Raw genomic sequence first — 24,904 nt, 5'->3', positions numbered from 1 at the left:
TGGAGAGACTGAGAAAAAACCTGTGATAATATTCAGACATAGACCCTGACACTGCAGCAGGGCAGGTCCTTTTGAAGACTCAATTTGTAGCTAAGTCTTGGGGGGACATTAGGAAGAAGCTGGAGAAATTAGAAGACTGGCAAGAGAGGGGGCTTCAGGAATTGTTAAGGGAAGCACAGAAAGTGTATGTAAGAAGGGATGAGGAAAAGCAAAAGACAAAACACGGATTTTGATAGCAGCAGTTAAAGAAACACAGGTAACTATGGAAACAGGGAAGCTCACAGAAAAGTTTAAGCAATAGAAGAAGGTGGGTTCCGCCTCTGGAGATACAAGACCCGTATGTTTTTCTTGTCACCAAAAAGGACACTTGCAACATTCCTGTCCTGCCTCAGGGGGTACAGGACCCACCTGTTTTTATTGCCACAAAAAGGGACATCTGATGAAATCCTGCAAAAAGAGACAACAGGATGAAAAAATGTTTCAGGGGGACAGAGGAAAATCAGTCAGGGAGAGTCAGGGGCCCTATTTAGTGAGGACCAAAACATCAGAAGAGCCCTTGGTAAAATTAAAAATAGGTCCTCATAGTGAAGAAATTACATTTTTAGTTGATACAGGAGCTTCTAGGTCTACAGTAAAAAAATTACCACAGGGATGTGAGTTAAGTTGTGAACGCATCCCGGTCATTGGTGTTAAAGGAGAAGCTTTTCAAGTTCCTATAATTAAGAATGTGCAAATAGAAACAGATAAAAAGTTTGAGTTAAATGATTTGTTGTTGATACCTGAGGCTGATAATAATTTATTAGGAATTTATTAGGAATTAAAGCTATTATTACATAATAGCTTTAGGGATTAAATAATAGCTTTAGGGATTAAAGTAAAACCTCATGAAAGTAAACTTAGAATCTAGTCTTTAACCGAGGAAGATAAATTGGAGATTAGTGACACCGTGTGGTATTCTGGTGAAATAGGAAAACTGAACATTCAGCCCATCAAAATTGAAGTACAGAACCCAGAAATTCCAATTCGAGTAAAACAATACCCAGTATCATTAGAAAGTTGGAAGGGATTGAAACCGGTAATTGAGAATTTAGTTAGTCAAGGGGTTTTAGAACCTCGTATGTCCCCACATAATCCCCCCATTCTGCCGGTAAAGCAGCCTGACGGCAGCTACCGACTAGTTCAGGATCTCCGAGCAGTGCATCAAAGAACCGTCACACGCTTCCCGGTAGTCGCCAATCCATACACATTATTAAGTCAAATACCCCCTAATTACACCTGGTACAGTGTAGAAGACTTAAAGGATGCCTTTTGGGCTTGTCCTCTGGACGAGGGCAGTAGGGAATATTTTGCTTTTGAATGGGAAGACCCTGACACAGGCAGGAGAGAGCAGTTAAGGTGGGCTGTATTACCCCAAGGTTATACTGAATCACCAAATCTTTTTGGGAGGGTGTTAGAAAATCTCTTCAAGTCCTTTGAAATGCCCAAAGGAATTAAGTTATTACAGTATCTTGATGATTTGCTAATAGCAGGAGAAACAGAAGAAGAAACCACAAAGGGTACTATTAAGCTTTTAAATTTTTTAGGAGAAAATGGGGTGAAGATATCAAAGTCAAAACTGCAATTTGTGGAGTCAGAAGTACAGTACTTAGGTCATTGGATTTGTAAGGGGAATTAAAAACTAGACCCTGAAAGGGTTTCAGGGATAATAAACATGAGACCCCAAAGTCTAAAAGAGAAATAAGACAGTTCCTGTCTTTTGGGGTCTTTTGGGGTACTGTAAGCAGTGGATAGAAGGGTTTAGTGGAAAAGTGAAATTTTTATATGAAAAATTAACCACAAATCACTTGAAATGGACTAAAAAAGACCAGGAAAGCTTTGAGCAAGTTAGAGAAGCATTATTGCAGGCCCCTGTACTAAGCCTTCCTGACTCAGATAAGCCTTTTCAATTATTTGTTAATATAGCCAATCAAACGGCATATGGAGTGTTGACCCAAGATTGAGCAGAAAGCTGAAAACCTGTGGGATATTACTCCAAGTTCTTAGATCCAGTTAGTAAAGGTTGGCCAACACACTTACAAGCTCTGGTAGCAACTGCTGTGTTAGTGGAAGAAGCCTGAAAGGTAACCTTTGGAGCACTGCTAGAACTATACACCTCCCACAATATTAGGGGAATTCTTGCTCAGAAAGCTGAAAAATGGTTGACTGATAGCCAAATATTAAAATATGAGGCTATTTTGATAACTTCCCCAGAACTGGAACTAAAAGTGACAAATGTACAAAGCCCTGCTCAGTTTCTATATGGAGACCCAGGGGAGGGATTAATACATGACTGCAGAGAAGTTCTAGAACTGCAAACAAAAATACACCCAGACTTAAGAGAACAAGAATTACAAACAGGGGATAAATTATTTATAGATGGATCATCTCGAATAACAGACGGAAGAAGAAAATCTGGGTATGCCATAATCAGTGGAGAAAAACTGGAAGTAAAAGAATCGGCTCCTCTTAGCCCGTCCTGGTCAGCACAAGCCTGTGAGCTCTAGGCACTGTCACCTGCATTGCAGTTATTGAGAGATGGGGAAGGGACTATTTATACAGACTCCAAATATGCCTTTGGAGTAGTGCATACCTTTGGAAACATCTGGAAAGAAAGAGGACTTATAAATACTCAGGGGAAAGAATTAATACATCGAGGGTTAATAATTCAGATACTCGAAGCTTTGAAAGGTCCAAAAAAGACAGCAGTAGTTCATGTAAAAGGCCACCAGAGGGGGAGAGATATTAAGACACAGGGAAATAATTTCACTGATGAAGAGGCAAAGAAAGCATCCTAAAGGAGAACAAAAGTGTAATTATGACTTTTCAGGAAGTAGGAATACAAAATGAAACACCATATTTTTCTGAGGCAGAAGTAGAAGCTATAAAGAGACTGGGAGCCACTCTTAAGGAAGGACAATGGACTCTTCCTGATGGTAGGAATATGATACCAAAGTCTCTGGCCCAACAGATCCTTGACAACTTACATCGACAAACTCACTGGGGAACAAGAGCACTTTGTGATCAATTCCTAAAATTTGATGGGTGTATTGGAATATTTGAGATTGGAAAACAAGTTACCCCGGGATGTATAACTTGCCAAAAAGTAAATAAAAGGGCGCTAAGGAGTCGTTTTCTGGAGGCCCTCAGACGGCCTACAGGCCTTTTGAAAAGATTCAAGTGGATTTTACTGAACTACCCAGAATGGGCCAATGGAAATATTTATTAGTTATAGTAGATCAATTAACTCAGTGGGTGGAAGCATATCCTGCAGCTCCAGCTCCAGCTCAAACAGTAGCAGAAATTTTGTTGGAACATATTATCCCAAGATTTGGATTAGTACAAGTTATTGATTCAGATCAGGGTACTCACTTCACTTCAGGGGTAATCAAAAGTTTAAGTCAGGCGTTAGGAATTACTTGGGAATATCACACCCCGGGGCATCCTGAGAGCTCAGGACGAGTTGAAAGGATGAATCAAACTATAAAACAGCAACTAACTAAAAATTATAGAAACCAAATTGCTGTGAACCAGGTGTCTTCCTTTATCTCTGTTAAATATTAGAACCAAGCCCCACTCTGAAACAGGGATTTCACCGTATGAGATGTTATATGGATTGCCTTATCCCCAAGGCATGATGATGAATCCTTCACTAGTCGGGGACAAAACCATCCAGGGATATATTACAACCATTGCCAGAAATTTGAGAGAGTTGAGAGAAAAAGGCATTTTAGCTCAGAAAATTCCCCTCGACTTCCCAATACATTCTATTCAACCAGGACAATATGTGTTGATAAAATGCTGGAAAGGGGAAAGTCTGGAACCTCGGTGGGAAGGACCATTTCTTGTTCTTTAACCACAGAAACCGCAGTTTGAACAGCAGAAAAAGGCTGGACTCATGATTCACAGGTAAAAGGACCTATACCAAATAAAAACTGGAAAATCATTTTGACACCAGGAGACCTAAAAGTAAAATTGAAAAAGAGTTAAATTGAATCATTTTACTAAAGTCTGAAAAGAAAACAGCCTAAAATGAACTTGTAACTGATCAACACATGGCTGAGGAGAGTGCTGGGTGCCCACAGGCCAAAGGTCACATGAAAAATCGTTTTTGCCTCTGGATTTCACGTAATCCTGCAATACGCTCAGTGTGCCATCCACATGTAGAAAGAATAATACCACCCCAGGATATCCAAGATACCCTTAGTGCAGAAAGATCAGAAACTGTCATCCCACAGAGAGTGGTTTCTTTATTTCAACAGGGTTGTAGCAAACAGGGTCATTTGTGTGCCCCTTCCTGTATGGCAAAACGTGAGCGGTGTGAAGCGATAAGAATTAAAAGGATAAGACAACGACATCGGTATAGGACAGCTGGACCCTGGGACCAAGGAGATGGAGCTTTTGTAATCAATTGTATACAATGTTTTAGCAGGGTGGAGAGGGACTTCAGACTGGGCAATTGGGCTTCAGCACAAGTTAGCATTAACACTCACCTGCAGCAATTTAGAATAGAAGATCAAGCACAAAGAGCATCTGTTTATTTAGCTTACTGCTCAGAATGAATGGTGGCTTTAAGGACACTGCAAGAGCAACAGAGAGTAATACAAGTGTGATGTGGATACAATAAGATTTCTTCTGATAATTAATCAGTAAAGAGTTTGTGCTTTATGATTGCAACTAACTTTAATCCATTAGAGAAAACAGGCATTCTGGATTGGCTGCTGACAGGAACTCCATTAAATCCAGATGCAGAACAACGCAGGTGGGAAAGAATCCGACGCTTTTTGGATCTGTGGGAACAACCGAGACGGATTGAAAATATTTTAACACTCCCTCAGAGAATAACATTAATAGATTTTGTCAGTGAATTACAACTCCATAGGAAGGAACTAGTAACATCTATTACCAAAAAGGTACAAGAACAAATAACACTATGGAGTTGTACTAAGCACGGTTTAGAGTGTCGCCCATGGATTCATGTTGTTTGTAATAATTGCCTTGATTCATGGTGGAGAGCAACCAGAGTAAATGAAAGAGAAAGACAATTGATATGCTCAGCTTGTTTACATCGTGTGCTTCATCAGTTAACTTTGGGAAAGTGTTTTAGTGATTTTTTAGGAAGATCTTTGAGACACAAGGATGGATCTCGGGATGCAGCTGTTTGATTAATAGAGAATTTGGACCAAAGAATCCTTGCTGTATTAGCTTTTGAATGGGTAAAAGAGAGAACAATTCATAATATAATAATCCAGAGCATTATAATTACCAGCTGCTGTGGAGAAGAGATTTGTGTACCGTGCCACAGACACATTTCTGATAAAAACTGGCATCGTGAGTGTGCCTGTTGGTGGTGATGAAGGTGTAACAATCACCCCAGCGTCCAGAAAAGAAGATAACCTGACCAGTTGGGTCATAAATTGTAGTTGGCACATCTCTAGAGCTTTGATAATTTAGTACATTTGGTTTATACAGGTAAGTTTTGGCTTTAAAAGGAAATGAATAAATAGCAGGCTAGCCCAAAGGAAGGGATAAGTCGATGCTGCAAAATCTGTGCCGTTCTTGAAACCAACCACTAAAATGGCTCAGGTGAATATGATGAGACCAAAGGTAGCGGTGAGATGGAACGAGTCAATGGCGAGATCCCAGGATTTAAACTTTGCTCCCAAGAGGACTGGCACCTCGGCCCTTGGCTGCAACCCAAGGGGCCCTGAGGAAGGCAGAAAGTTAAAAGTGCTGAGGATTACTTTCACTGTGTTTATGATGATACCTTTGGTGATGGGCCAAAGCTCTAAAGCTGAATGGGAAGCAGCACAAGGGCCAGCCACAAGGAAGCAAACTATGCAAAAACAAAGTATCAGTAATTCCCACCCATGTGACAAATGTAATCCAAGGATCAAAGATAAGATGGAGTCTGTGTTTGTAGCACATTCATATGGTAATGTGGCCTGTTACAATCACAAGAATTTTCTGGACATCTGAGTTAAAAATAGGAAAATGTATTGGGTAGGAAAAAATCTGGGATTTAAGGGACGAGCTCCGTATCCTCATAATGATCAAATCTGTCCTCAATATGAAAAATTCTTCTGTTTTGAGAAAGACAAAAATGAGAATGAGCCAAATATAAATATAGCATTAAAAGAGAAAAAAGAAATAGAGAAAAGTGTGAAAAAGATTCCAGAGAAAGAATTAGAAGAATTGAATCAATTGTATAAACAATTAAAAGAAAAATATAGCGACTGGGATTTGCCAACTACAACTAAAACCCTTTTTGTAGATTTGATGCAAGAGATTGCTACAGAACTAGGATTATCCAAATGCTGGGTTTGTCGGGGCTCAGGATGGCTGAGAGGTGGCCATGGAGAGGTGAGAGTTCAGCTCCAGAGCAATTTTTAAAATGGAACCATACTCAAATCTCCGAGACATTAAAACAACCTGGAGGATGGATTTTGAGTCACCAAGTAATTGGGACAGTTTGTGTAACTCGAGAAGGAAAGAAATACAATGAAGTGGTAGAATATACCCCTTGTACATCTACCCTAGGAGCAAATTCAGAGAAAAATACAAAAACCTGGCAACCAAAAACTCCTGCTGGATACTGGGGAATAATGAAAGAAACTAATTGTCAGTGGGATAACCATATTGATTTGTGTCGGTATAAAAGTCCTGGAGCCAACCCTTACCAATCCATCAGTAACCTAAAATTTTATTGGGAACAACCAGGTACAACAAGTAACAAAGGGAAAGCCCCTGATGGAATATATTGGATTTGTGGACAAAGAACATAGGGTGAATTACCCCAAAAGTGGAAAGGAACTTGTACCTTAGGAATTATACAGCCCTCCTTCTTTGTTATACCAAGGTCCAGGACTAATATGTTAGGAACACCACTTTTCAAAACACTAGAAAGGAATAAAAAGGACTTGAACTTTTGATACACTGGAAATATTTTTATTTTTTTTTATAATTAAATATAATTATTTAATAAAACTATATATATTTTTAATAATTATATTATTCAATGTTTTCACTATATTATTCAATGTACCAAATTTTATATTTCCATAAAAGAATTCATAACTTTTTAGCAACTAAACAATTATTGCTCGTTGGTTCTAAGTAACAAAATTCTCTTCGCTAATGAATTGACCACTATTTCTCCCACTTTATGCTAATTAGTCCAATTTTTATTTCTTTGGGGTCTATGGAGACATTTCTGGGGCACATTTGGGGCAGTTTTGGGTCAGGGGAGGGAATTCAGAGAGAACTTCAGGGTCTGGAGGACGCTTGGGGGAGCCGGGTGAGCACTGGGAGGGGCACTTAGGGATTCTGTGGGACGATTCGGGGTCCGGGGCAGCACCTGGGGGTCCAGGGGGGCACTTGGAGGTCAGGGAGGGGAATCTGGGGGCGCTTCGGGGTCCGGGCGGGCACTTGGGGGGCTCTACCGGGGCTCTCTGGGCCGCGGGGGATGATGGGAGTTGTAGGCGCGGGTATAATACGGTGTAACGGCACCGCGGAGCATCACGGGAGTTCAAGGCACAGCTCCAATGGCTCTCGGTGGGGCGCGGGGCATGACGGGAGATGGAGTCACGGCTGGAATGGCGCTCTAAGTGCGCCGCGGAGCATGATGGGAGCTGTAGTCCCAGGAGTGGCTCGGAAGGGGCCCATGGGAGTCCGGGAAGGCCCTTGGGGGACACTTTTGTGTCCGAGCCGTGGCTGGAGGTCCTCGGGGGGAACGTGTACGGCTGGGGAGCACTTGGGGGGAGCCTGGGGAGCTCTAAGCGGGCTTTTTACGGCGCGGGGCTCGGCAGGTATTTTGTGGGAGGGTCGCGGCTGTAATTTTAGTCTCGGGACTGTGTTCTGAGGGGCTCAGAGGCCGCGGGGAATGACAGGAGATGAATTCCCAGAAGTGGCTGTAACGGACATCTGTGGGGTCGGGAGCATTCAGGGGATCCGGGGACGCTTTGGGGGTCCCGAATGGGCGCTGAGGGGGCACTCAGGGATCCTGGAGGGTCTGGGGGACACTTACGGGACAGATGGGGGCGATCCCGGGGTTCTGTGGAGCGCGGGGCATGACGGGCGTTGTAGTCCCGGCTCCAATGGGGCTCTATCGGGCCGCGGGGCATGACGGGAGTGAGAGGCAAAAAGGAAAAATGGCGCCGACTGTCGGCCCCGCCCCCGAGTCCCTGATGCCCGGAGCTGATTGGCTGAGGGCGGTGATTGGCAGGATCTTTGGCCAATGGGTGATGGCAGAGGCGGGAACGGCAAACTCAACCCTTCCAGTCCCTCCCAGTACAGCCCAGTTCATTCCAAGTGCCCCTCCAGACCCTCCCAGTAGAGCCCAGTCCCTCCCAATACACCCGAGTTCATTCCCATTCCCTTCCAGTTGCCCCCAGTGTCATCCATCTAACTCCCCAGTGTCCCCCAGTTTTCCCCACAGTGTTCCCAGTGTCCCCAGTTTGTCCCAGTATCCCCCAGTGTCACTCCCAGTATGTCCTCGTCTGTCCCAGTATGTCCCAGAGTACCCCCAAGTCCATCCCAACCCACCCTAGTTCCCCCTCAGCATTCCTCAGCTTGTCCCAGCCCTCCCCAGTATCACTCCCAGTATGTCCCAGTGTCTCCCACTGCATTCCCAGTGTTCCCCAGTATGTCCCAGTCCTCCCCAGGTATTCCAAGGAAACTTGAACTTCTCCCGGTTGCTGTGGCACCCAAACCCATTCTCCATAACTGGAGTTGCAAACCTTCCTGATGTGCTGCACTGGAGCAGAGGGAAATCGAGGCAGAGCCAGGGTTTGTGACGAAACCTCTGGAGAATTCCGTCATAATCAAACTCCAAAGTTGCTGATGCCGTTGATGGGTCCCACTGAGGGACACGGCTCAGAAAGTGTCCCCAGGTTCCAGTTAGAGCAGGAAATGGGAAGCAGAGATGACAGGTGGGGACAAAGAGAAGCCAAGTCTTGGTGCCCTGGGCCACAGCAGGGTCTGTGCCAGCAAGGGCTGTGAGGAGACACCTGGTCCTGAGGCCCTGGGGCCTCCTGGCACCGCCCCAGCAAGGCTGGCCACTGTCACCCCCTTGTCCTGCCCTCAGCATCCCCCCACATCCCAGGGGCCTCAGGGATCTGCTGGGACAAGTCCCTGGGGAGCCTTGGCCAGGAATGGCCCTGGGGGGCTCCTCAATGCTCCCAGGGACTGCAGCTTTTTCAAAGGACTTGGGGCTCTGCTCTTGCCTTGGGGTCTCTGAGAGGTTTGTGCACTCATGGCCTCCAATTATCTGCTTTAATTAGTCTCCTGAGAGCCTTTGTCAGTAACAACACTCTGTGGAGCTCATCAATGCCTCTGGGTGCTTCAGTTCTTTAAGGTACTTTCCTTTCTTGTTCCCACACTGGGACTCTGAGAGGTTTCTGGGCAATCAAGGCCTCCAATTCTCTCCTCCAAGGAGCCCATGAGGAGCCTGTGCTGGGGCTGGACCCCAGTGGGACCCATTAATGCTTGGAGACACCTGGGGTTTTCTTCTGACTTGGACTCCTGGAAAAGTTTGTGCAATCTCCTCTCAGGCTCTGGGGTTCAAGGGCTCAGCACCAAATGCACCCCGGGGCTCACTGGGCTCCAGCAAGTCCTGACAAAGCCTGGCTCTGCCTGCATTTCCCTCTGCTCCAGGGCAGTTCATCAGGAAGGTTTCCTACTGCAGCTCTGGAGAAATATTTCACAGAGCTTCTAAGATAGTCTGAGAAATACACATTCCTATTTTAAAGAGTGACTTTGGATGCTTTTATCACTTCTGTCATTGGAGAAGAGGTGACAGGAACATTTGGAATTGATATTGAGCCAGGGTCTCTCCTCAGGAGGCCTGGCCTGCTCAGAGAAGCTGTGCCTTGAGGTGTGAGACAGAGTGGGCAACCTTGCTCCACATTCTCCATCCTGTCTGTCCTCCCTCACCTGGTGTTGGAGTCAGAGACACAGAGTGTGTGCCCTTAGCTCTGATTCCTGCCTCTGACATCCAAGAAAGCTCTGAATTTCATATAACACCATGAAAACAACTGCTAAATAGAAAAACTGAGAGTGTGAGTGTATAAATTATTGAGTTTTCTTAAGTCACTGGGTGAAAAAAGGTTTAAACTAGTTTAGAAAACAAAGGACAAGATGGAGGATCTAGGGTGTTGTCTCTTCTTCCTTCCTCTTTCTTCTTCATCTTCTTCTTCTAGAGGTTTTTGGGTAGTAGTAAGTGATTGGATAAAGAATGCCACAGTGCAGTGAGCAGGTGTTGGGTCATTGGGTCACTAAGAAAAATCATTGACTTGGCGTTTGTTAATTGGGTAAATGGACATATAAAAAACCTTGAAGAAGTTCTTTGTTAGCCATTTGGCACCTTTCTATCTTAGTGCACGTTGCTCCTTGTAGTCTGTATCCATGTAATGCAGATAAGAGAAGAATAAACAACCGAGTCTGAACAAGAGAAAACTGCCTCTCTCTCATCAATCTCAGTCCCAGGGGGAAAAAGAACCCAACCACAAGTGTCCCATCAGGACACCCTGGGACCTGCTTTGCTGCAGAACTGTTGCAGTACAGCGTTGGTGACCTCAGGACTGCACCAGCCGGGAGTTGCGTGGCAAAGAATAAGGACGGGCGTGACTGGGCTGCCTGAAAATAAAGAACTTTAATAACAGATAAAATAACAAAGGGTGGAAGTTGTACACAGTAGGGGGACAAACTCAGAAGACAGGGCAATGGGTCAAAAATCAAAATATATATATATATATATTACACAAGTAAGCAGTCATGAAGGAGAACCACAAACACTACCATAGATGTCAGACATACTTATCCAATCGTTAACGAGAACTCCAAACATAACCTTACACAGAACTAACAGATTAACGTAACTCTACCCACAATCCTGTTCTCTTTGCCAGAATCTCACTCGATGTTTCCCACAGCCTTCAATCAATCCTTAACTCTGACTGCCCAACTCCCACAGAGAACTGGCTGCACTCAGGCAAACAGGGGTTTTCTCCTTTTCCTTTCCTTTGAAGCCATGGAAAACTCCCAAGTTTTCCTGCTGGGAACAGAGATACTCGTCAAGTGTGTGCCGAGCCCAAGGTGCCACCAATGAGGTTCCCGTGCCCTAGGGCAGAACCCTGCAAGGAATGTTCTAGACCTTTGCACTGCTTGGTTCCACGAGGCCTTGCTCTGTCACAATGGACTTTGGTTCCACGAGGTTCCACAGTGTACAGTGCGTTATAGATACATTTTATATTGTTGGCTTTTTGCAAATATTAAAATGAATGTTATGTGTATAAGAATGGAAATTTTTGTTGTATTAATATAGTTTTCTTTATTTCTGTTATTGATGAAATTTAGAAATAGTAGTACAATACATATATGTTAGGCTATGGCATAGTATTAAAATAAAAACTGCTTTTGTTTGTATAACCCAAAGACTGAGAAAAAATAGAAATAGCTGGAGAACTCCTGCATTTGTGAACTCTCTTACCCAGATGAAGACAGCAGTGACCAGAACTCTGGGGGGACAAATTTATTGCATTTCTGGCATCAGAGAATATAAATCTCGATGGCACCAAGAAGATTGATCTATTGGGAAGGGGGCAAGAGAAAACTAACCAGAAGAACACCAAAGATCCTAAGAAGAATGTATGAATATGGATGAGAGTGTATGAATATGGATGAGAATTTATGGATATGTAGTAGGGTTCTGTTTTTAAGGGACAATCCTTTGTTAGTAAGGTGTGCTCTCTTGGCTGAATGCAGAGACACCCGGCTGGATCTCTATACTTCACTTTATTTTTTTCTCCTAATTGTCTTTTTTATTAAACTTTTAAATTTTATAAAAATTACGTGAACCTCGTTTTTCACACAGTGGATATTTGATTCCTTGGGGCCCCACGGTGTCAGAATGGTGTTTCTGGTTCCGTGAGGTTCCACAGTGTACAGTGGATATTTGATTCCTTGGGGCCCCACGGTGTCAGAATGGTGTTTTTGGTTCCATAAGGTTCCAGAGTGTACAGTGGATATTTGATTCCTTGGGTCCCCACGGTGTCAGAATGGTGTTTTTGGTTGTGTGAGGTTCCACAGTGTACAGTGGATATTTGATTCCTTGGGGCCCCACGGTGTCAGAATGTTTTTGGTTGTGTGAGGTTCCAGAGTGTACAGTGGATATTTGATTCCTTGGGTCCCCACGGTGTCAGAATGGTGTTTTTGGTTGCGTGAGGTTCCAGAGTGTACAGTGGATATTTGATTCCTTGGGTCCCCACGGTGTCAGAATGGTGTTTTTGGTTGTGTGAGTTTCCACAGTGTACAGTGGATATTTGATTCCTTGGGGCCCCACGGTGTCAGAATGGTGTTTTTGGTTCCATGAGGTTCCAGAGTGTACAGTGGATATTTGATTCCTTGGGGCCCCACGGTGTCAGAATGGTGTTTTTGGTTCCATAAGGTTCCAGAGTGTACAGTGGATATTTGATTCCTTGGGGCCCCACGGTGTCAGAATGGTGTTTTTGGTTGCGTGAGGTTCCGTGCTCTCAGCAATGGTCTCCTTGCTGCTGAGGTGTCACGATGGAGCCTTGGTTTCATGAGCTTCCTCAGTGTCACAATGGTCTCCTTGGATCTGCAGTGTCCCAGCAGTGCCTTGGCTCCAGGGGCCCTGCTGTGTCACAATGGAGCCTTAGTTCCACCAGGCCCCACAGTGTTTCAAGGAACAAGGGTTGCCTTGGTTTCACGGGCCCCAAAGTGTCACAGGGGTCTCCTTTTCCTGCAGCAACCAGCAGCAAACCCCAGTGCCAGGGCCAAATGTGTGGGAAGAAGGAGGAGGGGGACATTTGGAGTGCTGGGTTTTGCCTTCCCAGGTCCCAGTGAGGTGGGATGGGGCCCTGCTGTCCTGGAGATGGCTGAACAGCGGCCTGCCCATGGGAAGGGGTAAGAGACAACAACCTCTGTCCATGGAACAGCAGCAGAGAGCTAGGGCAGCAGGCTGCGTTTAAAAGAGTGTCACCAGCACGGGAAACATCAACCTAGGACATTTTCTTGAAAGCTGCCATTTGAGGCCATTCTTTTATACAGACTTGGACCACTGGGAAAGATGACGTTCACTTTCCTGGTCAATTTTAAAAGGTTTAATAAAACAGACAGTAGGCGACAAAGACAATAAAGCAAAGGGTTAAAAGGGCTGGGTGCTTGGCCCTCTGCCAAGAGCACCCCTGGTGTTTTGGAAACACCCTTTATATCCCATTTCTATTGCATCAACTTGGTGGGAACTGACAATGGTCAAAGAAGAGATTTTTAGGTTTCGGACATTAGCTTGAGCCTGTGTGAAACTGAGTCCCATAAAGTTCTCACTCTGGGCTGAGAAATCATAAGGAGGAATCCAAACAGTCCTTGGGGAAGGAAAACAACCTTGGCAGGTGTTGTTTGGATCCTTGTTGTTTCCTTGCAAGAAACAGACAAGGGGTCTTGTTCCTAATTGTCCAGTGATGGTGATGTGTTGGTTTAATGACCAATAAGAGTTTTACCTCTTGGACCTTCTCAGACCTGTCTATAAAAGAAGATCTGGAATAATAAATCTGGCTCTCTTGTCCTGCCCAATAGAGAGTCCCAATCATGCTTTGCTGTTCCTAATACAGTGCGATACAACCTGATGCATATTCATAGACTTTATGCATATTTAAACTTCTCCATTAACTACTTTACATTTCCCATGAACTGTTTAGCATGGCCACTCTTTGGGTCCACCTTTTTACAGCATGCCTGTGTCTTGGCTTGTGGTTTTAATCCTCTTCTTCTCCCCTTTGAATTTGGGCCTTGGCTCCTTCTTTGCACAGCCGCTGAGTGTTGATAGCAGCAGGGTCCCCATCATCTGTTCACTGGAGTTATCCCAACTGAGCAGACAGTTCAAACATCCTCTATCGACTGTTACAGCAAAGCCATTGGAACGTGATACATACAGCATTCATCTGAATCCTTGTGAAAAGCCAATATTATAATATGTATTTATAACAGTGGGAATATAAATCTGGGGAGACACGTGGTGTTTTTAGTGGGAGTAGTGAATTGGAGAGCACCATTCCTAAAGCACAAGAGCCCTGTCAGAGGCAGCCCTGTCCCTGCAGTGCCCCAGCTCTGCTGCCCCACAGCTGCTGGATCAGCAAGGGCAGAGCCATGGGGGAGGGAAATGCACAGGGACTCCTCCTGGGAGGGACCTCGGGAGGTTTGCAATGGAATTCATCACAATGATCATCGATCTCCTCTGGTTTTGGCCCTATGCCCCTCCCTTTGCAAAAGACTATAAAATCACACCCCAAATTTACCTTCCTTTGAGATCTCCCCAACGGACAGAAGACTCTGCGTCGTTGGACGGCTGAGTGGACTTGGATGTTGCTAGCTATAATCCCCTTACTCTCTTTTCCTTATGCTTTGCTTTCTCCTCTTTCCCCTCTATTGCATATTAGTGTTGATGAGCACTCAATAAAGTGTGTTTTGCTGTTTGAGTCCTTGGTTTGCTTATAATCTTTTGTAGTCTAAGACCGAATAAAAAAACTACATCACAAATCCCACCTTGCGAATCATGACAATAGCCCAGTCTTTCCCTTCCTGGGGTCCCTTCTTAGACATCCCATGGGAAATCTTGCACATTCCCCAAATGCCCTTTGTGGATTTCCATCATGAATCTCAGACCCTGAGGCAGAGCTCCCCATGCTCAGCTGGCAAGGTCATGCAGGAAAGCTCCACCACTGAGCCCTTTGGCAAGTCTTTAATGAGGAGGTACCAGAACTCTGCTTGAAGTAATTTTTTATCTTTTGTTTTATAAATTGTAGTGGCCCTAAAATATCATTTACTGCAGCCCCCTTGCTGTGGGAAGGCACAGCTCCCACTGGAACAGATGGTCAAAGCTCCTGACCTTGAACACTTCTTGGGATGGGACATCCACTCCCATGGACAACCTGTTCCCATCTTGTCAACCTCATCATAAAATATTTCTTTTATTAAATCTGAATTTATCCTTGATCATCTTAAAGGCTATGACCTTTCCTCTGCCACTACAGGCCTGTAAAAGATTTCAATTTTTCTTGGAAAATGACCACAATGTTTCAATCTGAAAAGACCTTGAATGGACACAAAAATCTCACAATATCAGATCAGGAGGCCTCAAGCACATGACCCATAGAGACTGAGGGCCCTGGGCTCAGTGGTGTGAAGACTGAGAACTGGAGTAGCCTGAGAGGGCTTGAAGGGTGGCTTCAGAGATGGTGGAGCTCTTCTTGATTACATGAAACAGCCTGAGAAAGAAATAATGCCACCCAGATCTTCTGGAGAGGTGTAGACAGGACCCAAGAAGAGAGGAATTTGTGTCCCAGGGCAGGGCTGTGGTGCAACATGTCCCCCAGAAGGAGTTTGGAGCAGCCCAAGGCTTTGTGTGGCCAGGCAGAGGCAGGCAGGACGCAGAGCTGTCAGCAAAGGAAGGGCCCAGCGAGCTGGGGCAGCCGGGGGATGACGACAGCCTGCAGGGCCAGAGGCGCAGGGCATGGACACCGTAGGGCAGCCTGGGCTGGAGAGGGCACAGGGATGGGCAGCAGCTGCAAGGCCCTGCCAGAGGCAACTTGTGCAGCCCTTTGGCCATGGCTGCTGGGCCTGGGCCTGAGCCATGAGGAGGAGACAAGTGACCCTGGCAGCCCTGGGGCCTCATTGCCTCCTTGTCCCTGCTCAGCAGCCTGGCAGGGGCCGCCCCATGGTGCTGCCTTTGGCATTGCACATCCCCACGTGCCAGTGGCCCGGGAAGAGCCCTGAGCAATGAGGGAGGGACAGCATCTGCCTTGCCAGGGGCTGGGGCTCAGCCCTTGGCCCTTGGCACCCCTGAAACACATCCAGCTTTGCTCAGCACCAGAGACACCTTTCCCTTGCTTGTCCCCACCTGTCATCAGTGCCTGCAGTGTTCTGCTCTCCCTGGAACCTGGGGACACTTTCCCCACCCATTAAAACTTCAAGAAACTTTGAATTGAAACTTTAAACTGGAGTGCCAATTTAACATTGAGTTAAACTTCTTGAGAAGTTTTTTGAACACTCTCTCAGGGACTGAGTCAGGTGGAAACAACACCAAAGCCCTGAGAGGGTCATTAAAGTCCTGGTGCTGTTGCTGAGCTGGGCCGAGCTCCTGGCACAGAGGCAGTTCCTGGCAACCAAGAAGAGCTTCAAAAAGGCATTTCTCCTGATGAGCAGCTTTTCTCCCAGCCCAGCAGGGCTGAGGGCACTGCCTGCAGCTACCTGGGTGCCTTAAAGCAACTGGAAGGACAAGTCTGAGTTTCTTCATGGAGAAATGCTCCCAGCTGCTGGCACAGTAAGTCTCTGGCTGCGGGGATCTCCTAAAGCTGCCCCATGACAGCACTGACATGACTGTAGGGATGGCTCTGCTGCCGTTTGTGGTTTGGGGAGGATGTGCTGCAGAGCGGGGCTGCCCTGGGCACCCTCAGAGGGACAGGGCAGGACGGCTCCTGCTGCCAGGGACGGCTGCAGGGGCTGAAGCTGGGGCTGCAGCCAGGGCTGCCCAGGGCTGTCCTGCAGAGCAGCTCCTGCAGCCCTGAGGGCTCTTTGCCAGGCCAGGGCATCAGCCACCTGCCAGGGCCAGCTCTCAGCCTGCCTGGGAGCTCCCCGTGGGTGCTGGGGAGAAGTTGGAGGGGGAAGGAGCGACCCCCATCAGGGCAGATTCCTCCTGCTGTGGAGATGGTGCTGCATGGCCAGGGCTGCTCTCGGCTTTCTCCTAAAGGAAAGGGCAAGGGGCTGTCAGCTTGGTCTGTGTCACTGAGACTCCTGCACTGTCACCCTGGGCATGAGCAGAGCTGCCTCAGCTCTCCCTCCCAAAGTGCCTCCTCAGCCTCCTCTAGCCACAGCCAGCAGCAGCAGCACCTTGGCTTGCAGCATCTCTGTTTGTCTGAGCTGCACTTAAGGCCCTGCTGGCAGGGAGATGGCCCTGGGCAGTGCCTGTGCTGGGAGGGGTGTGCAGGGCAGAGCTGAGCCCCCAGGGCTGGGCTGGGCTCAGGAGCACTGGCAGGGACAAGGCTTGGATAGAGAGAAACAGCTCCCAATAGGCACAACTCCAGGCAGAGAGCCAGCCCAGCCCTGGATATCCCTCCCTGTCCAGCTGCACTGAGACAAAAAGACGTCTCAGGAAAATAATTTTGAAATTGGACCCTTTAAAGAGGCTGCTTTATTTTTCAGGCATGTTTTATGTTTAGCCACCCTGAAACAGAGGGAGGTGTAATGATCAAAGGGCTCCTGTGTGGGACCAGCAGGTCTGAGTGCCCTGGGGCACAGGGAGCCCTGATTTCCCTCTGGGCTCCCCAGTGCTCAGGCTGAGAGCAATGCTGAAAGAGGATTTCTGCCCTTTCACAGAAAAGGGCACTAACTTAGCAACAAAACTCAAGCTCAGAAATAAATAAAAAAGTGAGCAAAATTTCCCAAAGAAAGACAAGTAATTTTGAGCAAATTTAAAAAAAAAATTAGCATAGAATTGCCACAAGGAAATCTGTCCCAGCTTTTCAATGTCTTCTTTCAACAGTCCACCATGCCCAGAGTGAAGAAATGTCCAACAGCAGCTCCTTCAGCCACTTCCTCCTACTGGCACTGGCAGACACGCGGCAGCTGCAGCTCCTGCACTTCTGCCTCTTCCTGGGCATCTCCCTGGCTGCCCTCCTGGGCAACACCCTCATCATCAGTGCCATAGCCTGCAGCCACCACCTGCACAGCCCCATGTTCTTCTTCCTGCTCAACCTGGCCCTCACTGACCTGGGCTGCATCTGCACCACTGTGCCCAAAGCCATGCACAATTCCCTCTGGGACACCAGGACCATCTCCTACTCAGGATGTGCTGCACAGCTCTTTTTCTTTATGTTCTTCATCTCAGCAGAGTATTTCCTGCTGACCATCATGTGCTACGACCGCTACGTGTCCATCTGCAAACCCCTGCACTACGGGACCCTCCTGGGCAGCAGAGCTTGTGCCCACATGGCAGCAGCTGCCTGGGCCAGTGGCTTTCTCAATGCTCTGCTGCACACAGCCAATACATTTTCCCTGCCCCTGTGCCAGGGCAATGCCCTGAGCCAGTTCTTCTGTGAAATCCCACACATCCTCATGCTCTCCTGCTCCAAATCCTACCTCAGGGAACTTGGGGTTTCCATTTTTACTACCTCCTTAGCACTTGTCTGTTTTGTGTTCATTGTTTTCTCCTATGTGCAGATCTTCAGGGCTGTGCTGAGGATCCCCTCTGAGCAGGGACAAAGGCACAAAGCCTTTTCCACCTGCCTCCCTCACCTGGCCGTGCTCTCCCTGTTCCTCAGCACTGTCATATTTGCTCACATGAAGCCCCCCTCCATCTCCTCCCCATCTCTGGATCTGGCAGTGTCAGTTCTGTACTCGGTGGTGTCTCCAGCCCTGAACCCCCTCATCTACAGCCTGAGGAACCAGGAGCTCAGGGCTGCCCTGAGAAAATTGATGACTCTGTATTTTCACAAGTATTGAACTCTCATTTGTGCTGCAGAGCCTTTTGAATGTAACTCTTTTGAATCTCAGCCTTATTATTCCCTATTTGTACATTTATTAATCAGTAACTTTGTTTACTATTGTTGTGTGTTTTACAAATTCTGTAGTATTACTTTTTGTATTTCTACAGGAATGTCTACCTTTATTTTCAAACACAAAGACCTGCAAGAGGTCTGTTCCCTGTGCATTTAAATAAAAACAAATGCCTGCCCTGACCTGTGTTTTGTGGATCATTCCTCAGCGCTTCTCTGGCTCTGCAGTGAATGATTTTGGGTACTTTAACATCTTGTCCTGGTTTAGGGCAAATTTGGGAGAAAACCTCCAGTGGGGCTCCCCCCGGGAAGCAAACCCACGTGGCCATTTTCTCCCACCCCCCAGCCAGTTCGGGAAGAGATTTCTCTAAGAGAAGTGGAAAAAACCTGTTTATTTCACAGGCACAACACTACCCAGCACAAAAATGAATGATATCCAATTACAAAACCTCTCGCCCTTCAGAAGAGATGACAAACTTCAGAGGGTCTCTTTCCTGGGGGTGTTGGCTCTGTTATCAGTCCCTCTGGCGCTGGAAAATGCCGCTGCCCAAGCTGGGCTCCCAGTAGTGCATGGGTGGAAGCTCCCGGTGCTCCCCTGAGTCCCCAGTCCAGAGCAGGTTTGATTCATTTCAGAAAAAGGGAAAGAAAACAGTCCAGGAAGACCTCTCTGCTCCGGCTAGTTGGAAAGCCAAGGCGATCTGTGTCTTGTTGTCTGTCTGTGCTGTAGTCAAAACTCCCGATGCGGGGGGAGCAAGTACAGTCTGATAACAGACTCGGTGCTTCTTTTCCACTCACTTTTACTTGTAGATGAAATTTTAAAAATACAAAACCTGTGTCTGGGTTAGGTGGACGAATGGGGATCCAATTTAACATCATAATCAACCCAGGACACACCTCAAGTGTTCAAGGTTTGCAGGTTAAATGGGCTAACTTAATGCAGTTACTGCTGTGGAAAGTGTTTTATGTTCAACTGGATGTTGTATTAAATGCTTTGCCCAAGTTCCTTGGTTCTCTGTACTTTGCCAGTAAAATTCTGTGTGGTTTTCACCTCTGAGCTCTGTTGGTCAGAGCATGGTGCTGATATCAGCGAGGCTGTGGCTTCAATCCCTGTGTGGGCCATTCACTTGACAGCTGGAATTGCTGGTCCTTGGGGGTCCCTTGCAACTAAGAATGTTCTTTGCCCCTGTGTCCCTTGAGAATATCTGCTGGGGTTTGTCCCGTGCACCAAAGGCAAGTCAAGGAGCCTTTGGTTGCCGCCATCACTGGAGTGCTGTGGGCTGTTGCAGCCCCGCAGGCTCCCAGGGGCCTCTTGTTTGCGTCAGGCCCTGCTGGCTCACGCTGGCCCTTGGTTCCATGAGGATCTGCAGGGTCCCCCAGGTTGATGGCATTTGTCCTTGCTGCCCCTCACATCCCCCTGCCCCAGGAACAGCCCCGAGCCCCCCGTGAGGGACAGGCCCTGCTGTGCCAGGCCTGGGCTCAGGGCTTGGCCTTTCTGCTGCCTCCAGCCAGCCAGGGCTTGCTCAGCATTGCAGTTCCTGCTCACAGCCTTTGGCTCCCTGCAGCCCTGGCCTCCAGGATCTGCTCTCCCCACTCCCTGGGGAGCCTTTGCCACTCCCTGCCCTCCCTGGGGCCACTGATGCTCCAAGGGACTTGCACTTTGCCTTTGGACTCCTGGAGCAGCTTCTTCACCCTTCTCTCAGTGCCTGAGGCTCCTGGGCTCAGCCCCAAATCCAATGTGGGGCTGGTTCAAGTTATAATCATGTCCTCACTTTCATTAACATGAGTTAATGACAAGCTCCTGGTTTCATTACTCTCCTATTTGGCCCCAAATTCCTTTTTTTAAGATCTAAACTACCCCTTTAAGATCCAGATTGGCACATTTTGTTGCTCAAACCCCCAGTTTTGGGCCAAACTGTCCCATTTAGGAGCCAAATTCCTCCTTCTGGGTCCACATTTCCCATCTGGGCACCCAAATTCACCTTTTTTTGGTCCAAATTTCTGGTTTTTGGACCCAGATTCCACTTCTGGCATCCAAATTTTCTACCTGAGTGCTCAATTTCCTCCTTTACAGGCCCAAATTCTTCTTTTTGCATCCAAATGTGAAACTTGAGTGCCCACAATGTTCTTTTTTGGCCTCAAATTCCCACTTTTGAGCCCAAATTGTCACTTTTGAACCTAATTTCCCCTTTTTTCTGGGCCCAAAATCCCATTTTCATCCCAAATCTCCCCTTCTTGCCCCAGATTTCCCCCCTGGCTGCCATTGGCTCACCTGAGTTGACCTTTTAGCATCAGACTTTAATATTTTTTAAAACAATATCTCCTTTTTGGGTCTAAACTAAGTTTTTGTTGCTCAAACCCCCAGTTTTGGGCCCAACTGTCTATTTTGGGAGGCCAATTCCCACTTCTGGCTCCAGATTTCCCATCTGGGCACAAAAATTACTCTTTATTGGGACCCAAGTCCCCATTTTTGGCCCCAAATTATTATTTTTCAGTCCAAATATCCCACCTGAGTTCCCAAATTCCCCATTTTTAGGCCCAAATTCTCTATTCCTGGGCCAAATGTTCCCATTTCAGGTACAAACTTTCCACCTGAGGACCCAAAATCCTATTTTTGGGCCCAAAATTTCCACTTTTGGACACAAACTCCCTTTAATTCTGGCCCCAAATCCCCTTTTTCTTCCTAAATCTTTTTTTCTTGACCCAAATTTCCCCCCTGGCTGCCATTGGATCACCTGGGTTGACCTTTTAGCATTAGACTCCCATAGTTTTAATCCAAACTCTCATTTTTACATCCAAACTGCCCCTGTTTGCTGCTAAAACCCCCAGTTTTGGGCCAAACTGTTCTTTTTAGGAGCCAGATTTTCCCTTTTGGGTCCACATTTCCTATCTGGGCACCCAAATTCACCTTTAGTTGTGGTAAAGTTGTTAGAATGTTGTTAAGTTAGTTTCTGTTAGTAGTTGATAGCTTGAAATGGATCTTTTCCCCTATTTTAGTTGTGATTCCCCCCCACACTTCTCTTTCTCCTATTGCTTCCCTGGAGTCAGGTTCCCATGGTCACTGAAGTTTTTCTCCTCAGCTCCAGGGCCAGAGGCTGGATAGAGTAAAGATAAGACCCTGCTGGCATTTCCAGCTGCTTGAAGTTTCGGTGGCCCAGGAAAGCGCGGGGGTGACAGCAGAAAGACCCTTCTTTCCAACCCGGGAGTTTGTAACTCTGTTTTTCCTGTCCCAGAATGCCTCTGAGCTGTGGAAGCTGAGAGGGCATTCTCACCTTCCCTTTCTTTCCCCCCTGTGCTGCCAGGAAACCAAGCCCCCCTCTCTGCCCCTCTGCCCCTCTGTGGAGAATACTCCTACACCTTTGTGGCCATTTGAAGAAGTTGGTGTCTGTTATTTCTTATCTAGGTGTGTGTAACCTTGATTTGTAGAAAGTTTGTAAATGTACTAGCTGAGAAAAATAATTGTTTCTCTCTCTGATGTTCCCTCCCTCCAAGAAACCCTGTTAAAAGAGACCCCCAGACCCCAAATCCTTTGTCTTTCACCCTTTGGATTCCCCTTCACAGAAATAAACTGTGGAATGCAAACCAGGGAGAGAGTCCCCCCCTGATTTCTTTACTCGCTTGCTAAGACTGGAATTCCTGAAGAAAATCAGTGAACCCCACAAACATCTGCTGGCTGGAAACCAGAGTGAAGAGAAACCTCATCCCTGAGCCAGCCGGGCCACTCCAGGAGCTTCCAGTCAACCTTTTTTTGGCCCAAATTCTGCCTTTCAGAGCCGAAACTCCCCCTTCTGGGTCTAAACTTCCCTTTTTTTGGGCACCCCAATTCTCCTTTTTTGGTCCAAATTTCTGAGTTCTGAACCCATATTCCCATTTTTGTGTCCTTGTTTCCAGTTTGGCCCAAAATTTCCACTTTTGGACACAAACTCCCTTTTATTCTGGCCCCAAATCCCCTTTTTCATCCCATCTCTATTTCTTGCCTCAGATTTCCCCCCAGGCTGCCACTGGTTCACCTGGGTTCACCTTTTAGCATCAGACTCCCATTGTTTTAATCCAAACTCTCATTTTTACATCTAAACTGTCCCTTTTTGATGCTGAAACCCCAAATTTTGGGCCACACTGTTCCTTTGGGAGCCAAATTCCCTCTTCTGGGTCCACATTTCAAATCCAGGCACCTAAACTCACCTTTTTTTAGTTCCAAACTTCCCATCTGGGCACCCAAATTCCTATTGTTTGGCCCAAATTCTGATTTTGGATCCATATTTCTCACCTGAGTACTCAAATTACACTTTTATAGGCTCTCATTTGCTCACCTGGGTCGACCTTTAAAGTCAGACTCCCGATTTGTTTGAATCCAAACTCTCATTTTTACATCTAAAGTGCCCCTTTTTGTGGCTCAAACCCCCAGTTTTGAGCCAAACTGTTCCTTTTCCTGCCAATTCTTCTTTTTAGGTCTCAATTTCCCATCTGGGCACCTGTGAAAAACAACTGTCATGGAGTTACTTTACCTTTAAGGGAGTTGGAGTTGCTGGGAAGTGCTTGGAGTCTTTTCTCCTGACCAATTATCGGTCATTGCTGGGAATTGACAGCAGTTTAGGCCATTGAAAAGTGGGATCAACTTGAGAACCCTACCTTAAAATGTAAAAGCAGAGCTCTCTGGGCTCTCTTTGTTTCCTGGCTGTGAAGGGTGGCAGAGCTCCAGGCCTCCCGTCCCTGCCCAGGCCATGCGGCCGGGCGGGGATGGGGCCGGGCCTGCTGCGGCTCCCGGCCGGGAGATGGGGGGGCCTGGGGAAGGTTTTCTTCGGGCCCGGCCCGGGCCGAGCCGATCTCTGGCTCGGCTGCAGGTTTTGCTGTAACTACATTCACTAGAAACTGCCCAGTGAAAGAAGAGGGAAGCCTTGGACTTGCAGCAGGTTGAAACAGCGACCACACGCTCCAGAGCAGCCATGAGGAACCTTCCATCGCAGACGGCTCCAGCTCCTGTTCGGCAGAGATCCTCGAACCATCTACAAAAGCCTGGGCAAGATTTTAACTCTTTCATTACCCAGATGAGACTTGCGGATTAATCTTTTTATCCAGAGAGAGAGAGAAAGAAAGATCAACATGAAAAGAGACTTTATAAACTACCAGTGACAAGAAGGAAAAGAAGCTTCAAGAAAGGTAGAGAATTAAGAAGATGCTTTAATTAAGCTGAAATATCTCCCTGTTAAAACTATGGAGATGGACAATGAAGTCCTGAAAAGAACTCTTTTAATTCATGATATAGGATCTAGAGTGTTCAAAGTGTAAATTTGAGTAAAGAGTAATTATAGTATAGTAAAGTACTAAGAGATTAAAAGCCTTGAGAGGCCATGAGAAAACTGTTGAGAGATTTGAAGCCCTGAGAGGCCATGAGAAAACTGTTTTCTAGTGAAGCTCACAGAAACAGATGAAGAAGACTTTTTTTTTGCCTTTGAATAACTTATCCTTAAAAATGTTATCTCTAGACACATGACCCATACTTACTTCAGAGTGATGTGAAAATGGGAGGAGTGAACTCTAATAATAGCAGCTCTGAGCAGCTAACATTAGGGCAATAGAAAACTATAACAAAAATAGTTTTCTTGTGAGAAACTCCATAAATTAACAGGAAGAAACTTCTGTTTCTCTATAAAGACTGGTGAACATACTAGCAAGAATTAGGACTGTTTTAACCATCAAAGTTCCAGAGTTTTTGTCTCTGTTGTCATGTGAACAAGAGAATAGTGAGTGGATAAGAGATGGAAAGGTTTTTCTGGAAGTTTATTCTGGTGTTCTTATTATTGTGGTTTTCAATAAACTTTCTTTTTTTTTCCCTTTTAAGTTGTATGCCTGTTTTGCTCTTATTCTAATCCATATCTCACAGCAAAAAGTAAATAATTTTCTTAGTTAGTGGTTTAAAACCACGACAACAACATTCACTTTCCTGGTCAATTTTGCAAGGTTTAATAAGAAAGTCAGACGGAGACAAAGACAATAAAGCAAAGGGTTAAAAGGGCCGGGTGCTTGGCCCTCTGCCAAGAGCACCCCTGGTGTTTTGGAAACACCCTTTATATCCCATTTCTATTGCATCACCTGATGCACATTCATAGACTTTATGCATATTCAAACTTTTCCATTAGCTACTTTACATTTCCCAGGAACTGTTTAGCATGGCCACTCCTTGGGTCTGCCTTTTTACAGCATGCCTGTGTCTTGGCTTGTGGTTTTAATCCTCTTCTTCTCCCCTTTGAATTTGGGCCTTGGCTCCTTCTTTGCACAGCCGCTGAGTGTTGATAGCAGCAGGGTCC

At 46.4% G+C, this 24,904-nt stretch overlaps 2 protein-coding genes and 1 long non-coding RNA gene across 4 annotated transcripts in view; 2 read left to right on the top strand and 1 right to left on the bottom strand.

Annotated features, from left to right (window-relative positions):
* The window catches only part of LOC147649087 (uncharacterized), a 193,078-nt gene that overhangs the window by 114,333 nt on the left and 53,841 nt on the right, over positions 1-24,904 (top strand). The gene's annotated exons all lie outside the window — the stretch shown is intronic.
* LOC111945517 (uncharacterized) lies at positions 3,222-9,363 on the bottom strand. Of its 2 annotated transcripts, XR_015279605.1 has the most exons (4): positions 8,063-9,363; positions 6,857-6,935; positions 4,530-4,826; positions 3,222-4,414 (listed from the first exon to the last, which is right to left on the bottom strand). It is a non-coding gene; the product is annotated as an uncharacterized LOC111945517 (long non-coding RNA). The 2 variants fall into 2 exon arrangements; XR_015279604.1 differs by having other exon boundaries at positions 3,222-4,826.
* On the top strand, positions 17,582-18,625 carry LOC147649089 (olfactory receptor 14J1-like). Its single transcript, XM_086865055.1, has one exon. It carries the CDS (start codon positions 17,614-17,616, stop codon positions 18,547-18,549), a length of 936 nt encoding a protein of 311 aa, XP_086721181.1. The 5' UTR covers positions 17,582-17,613; the 3' UTR covers positions 18,550-18,625.

Source organism: Cyanistes caeruleus, chromosome 28 (assembly GCF_971803275.1).
Source record: "Cyanistes caeruleus chromosome 28, bCyaCae1.hap1.1, whole genome shotgun sequence".
Classification (NCBI taxonomy): domain Eukaryota; kingdom Metazoa; phylum Chordata; class Aves; order Passeriformes; family Paridae; genus Cyanistes; species Cyanistes caeruleus.
The sequence above is the reverse complement of the archived record's forward strand: the minus strand, read 5'-3'. Positions and strand labels throughout refer to the sequence as shown.

Coding starts and splice junctions, on each gene's coding strand:
- LOC147649089 (XM_086865055.1), top strand. CDS start 17,614: ATGTCCAACAGCAGCTCCTTCAGCCACTTCCTCCTACTGGCACTGGCA.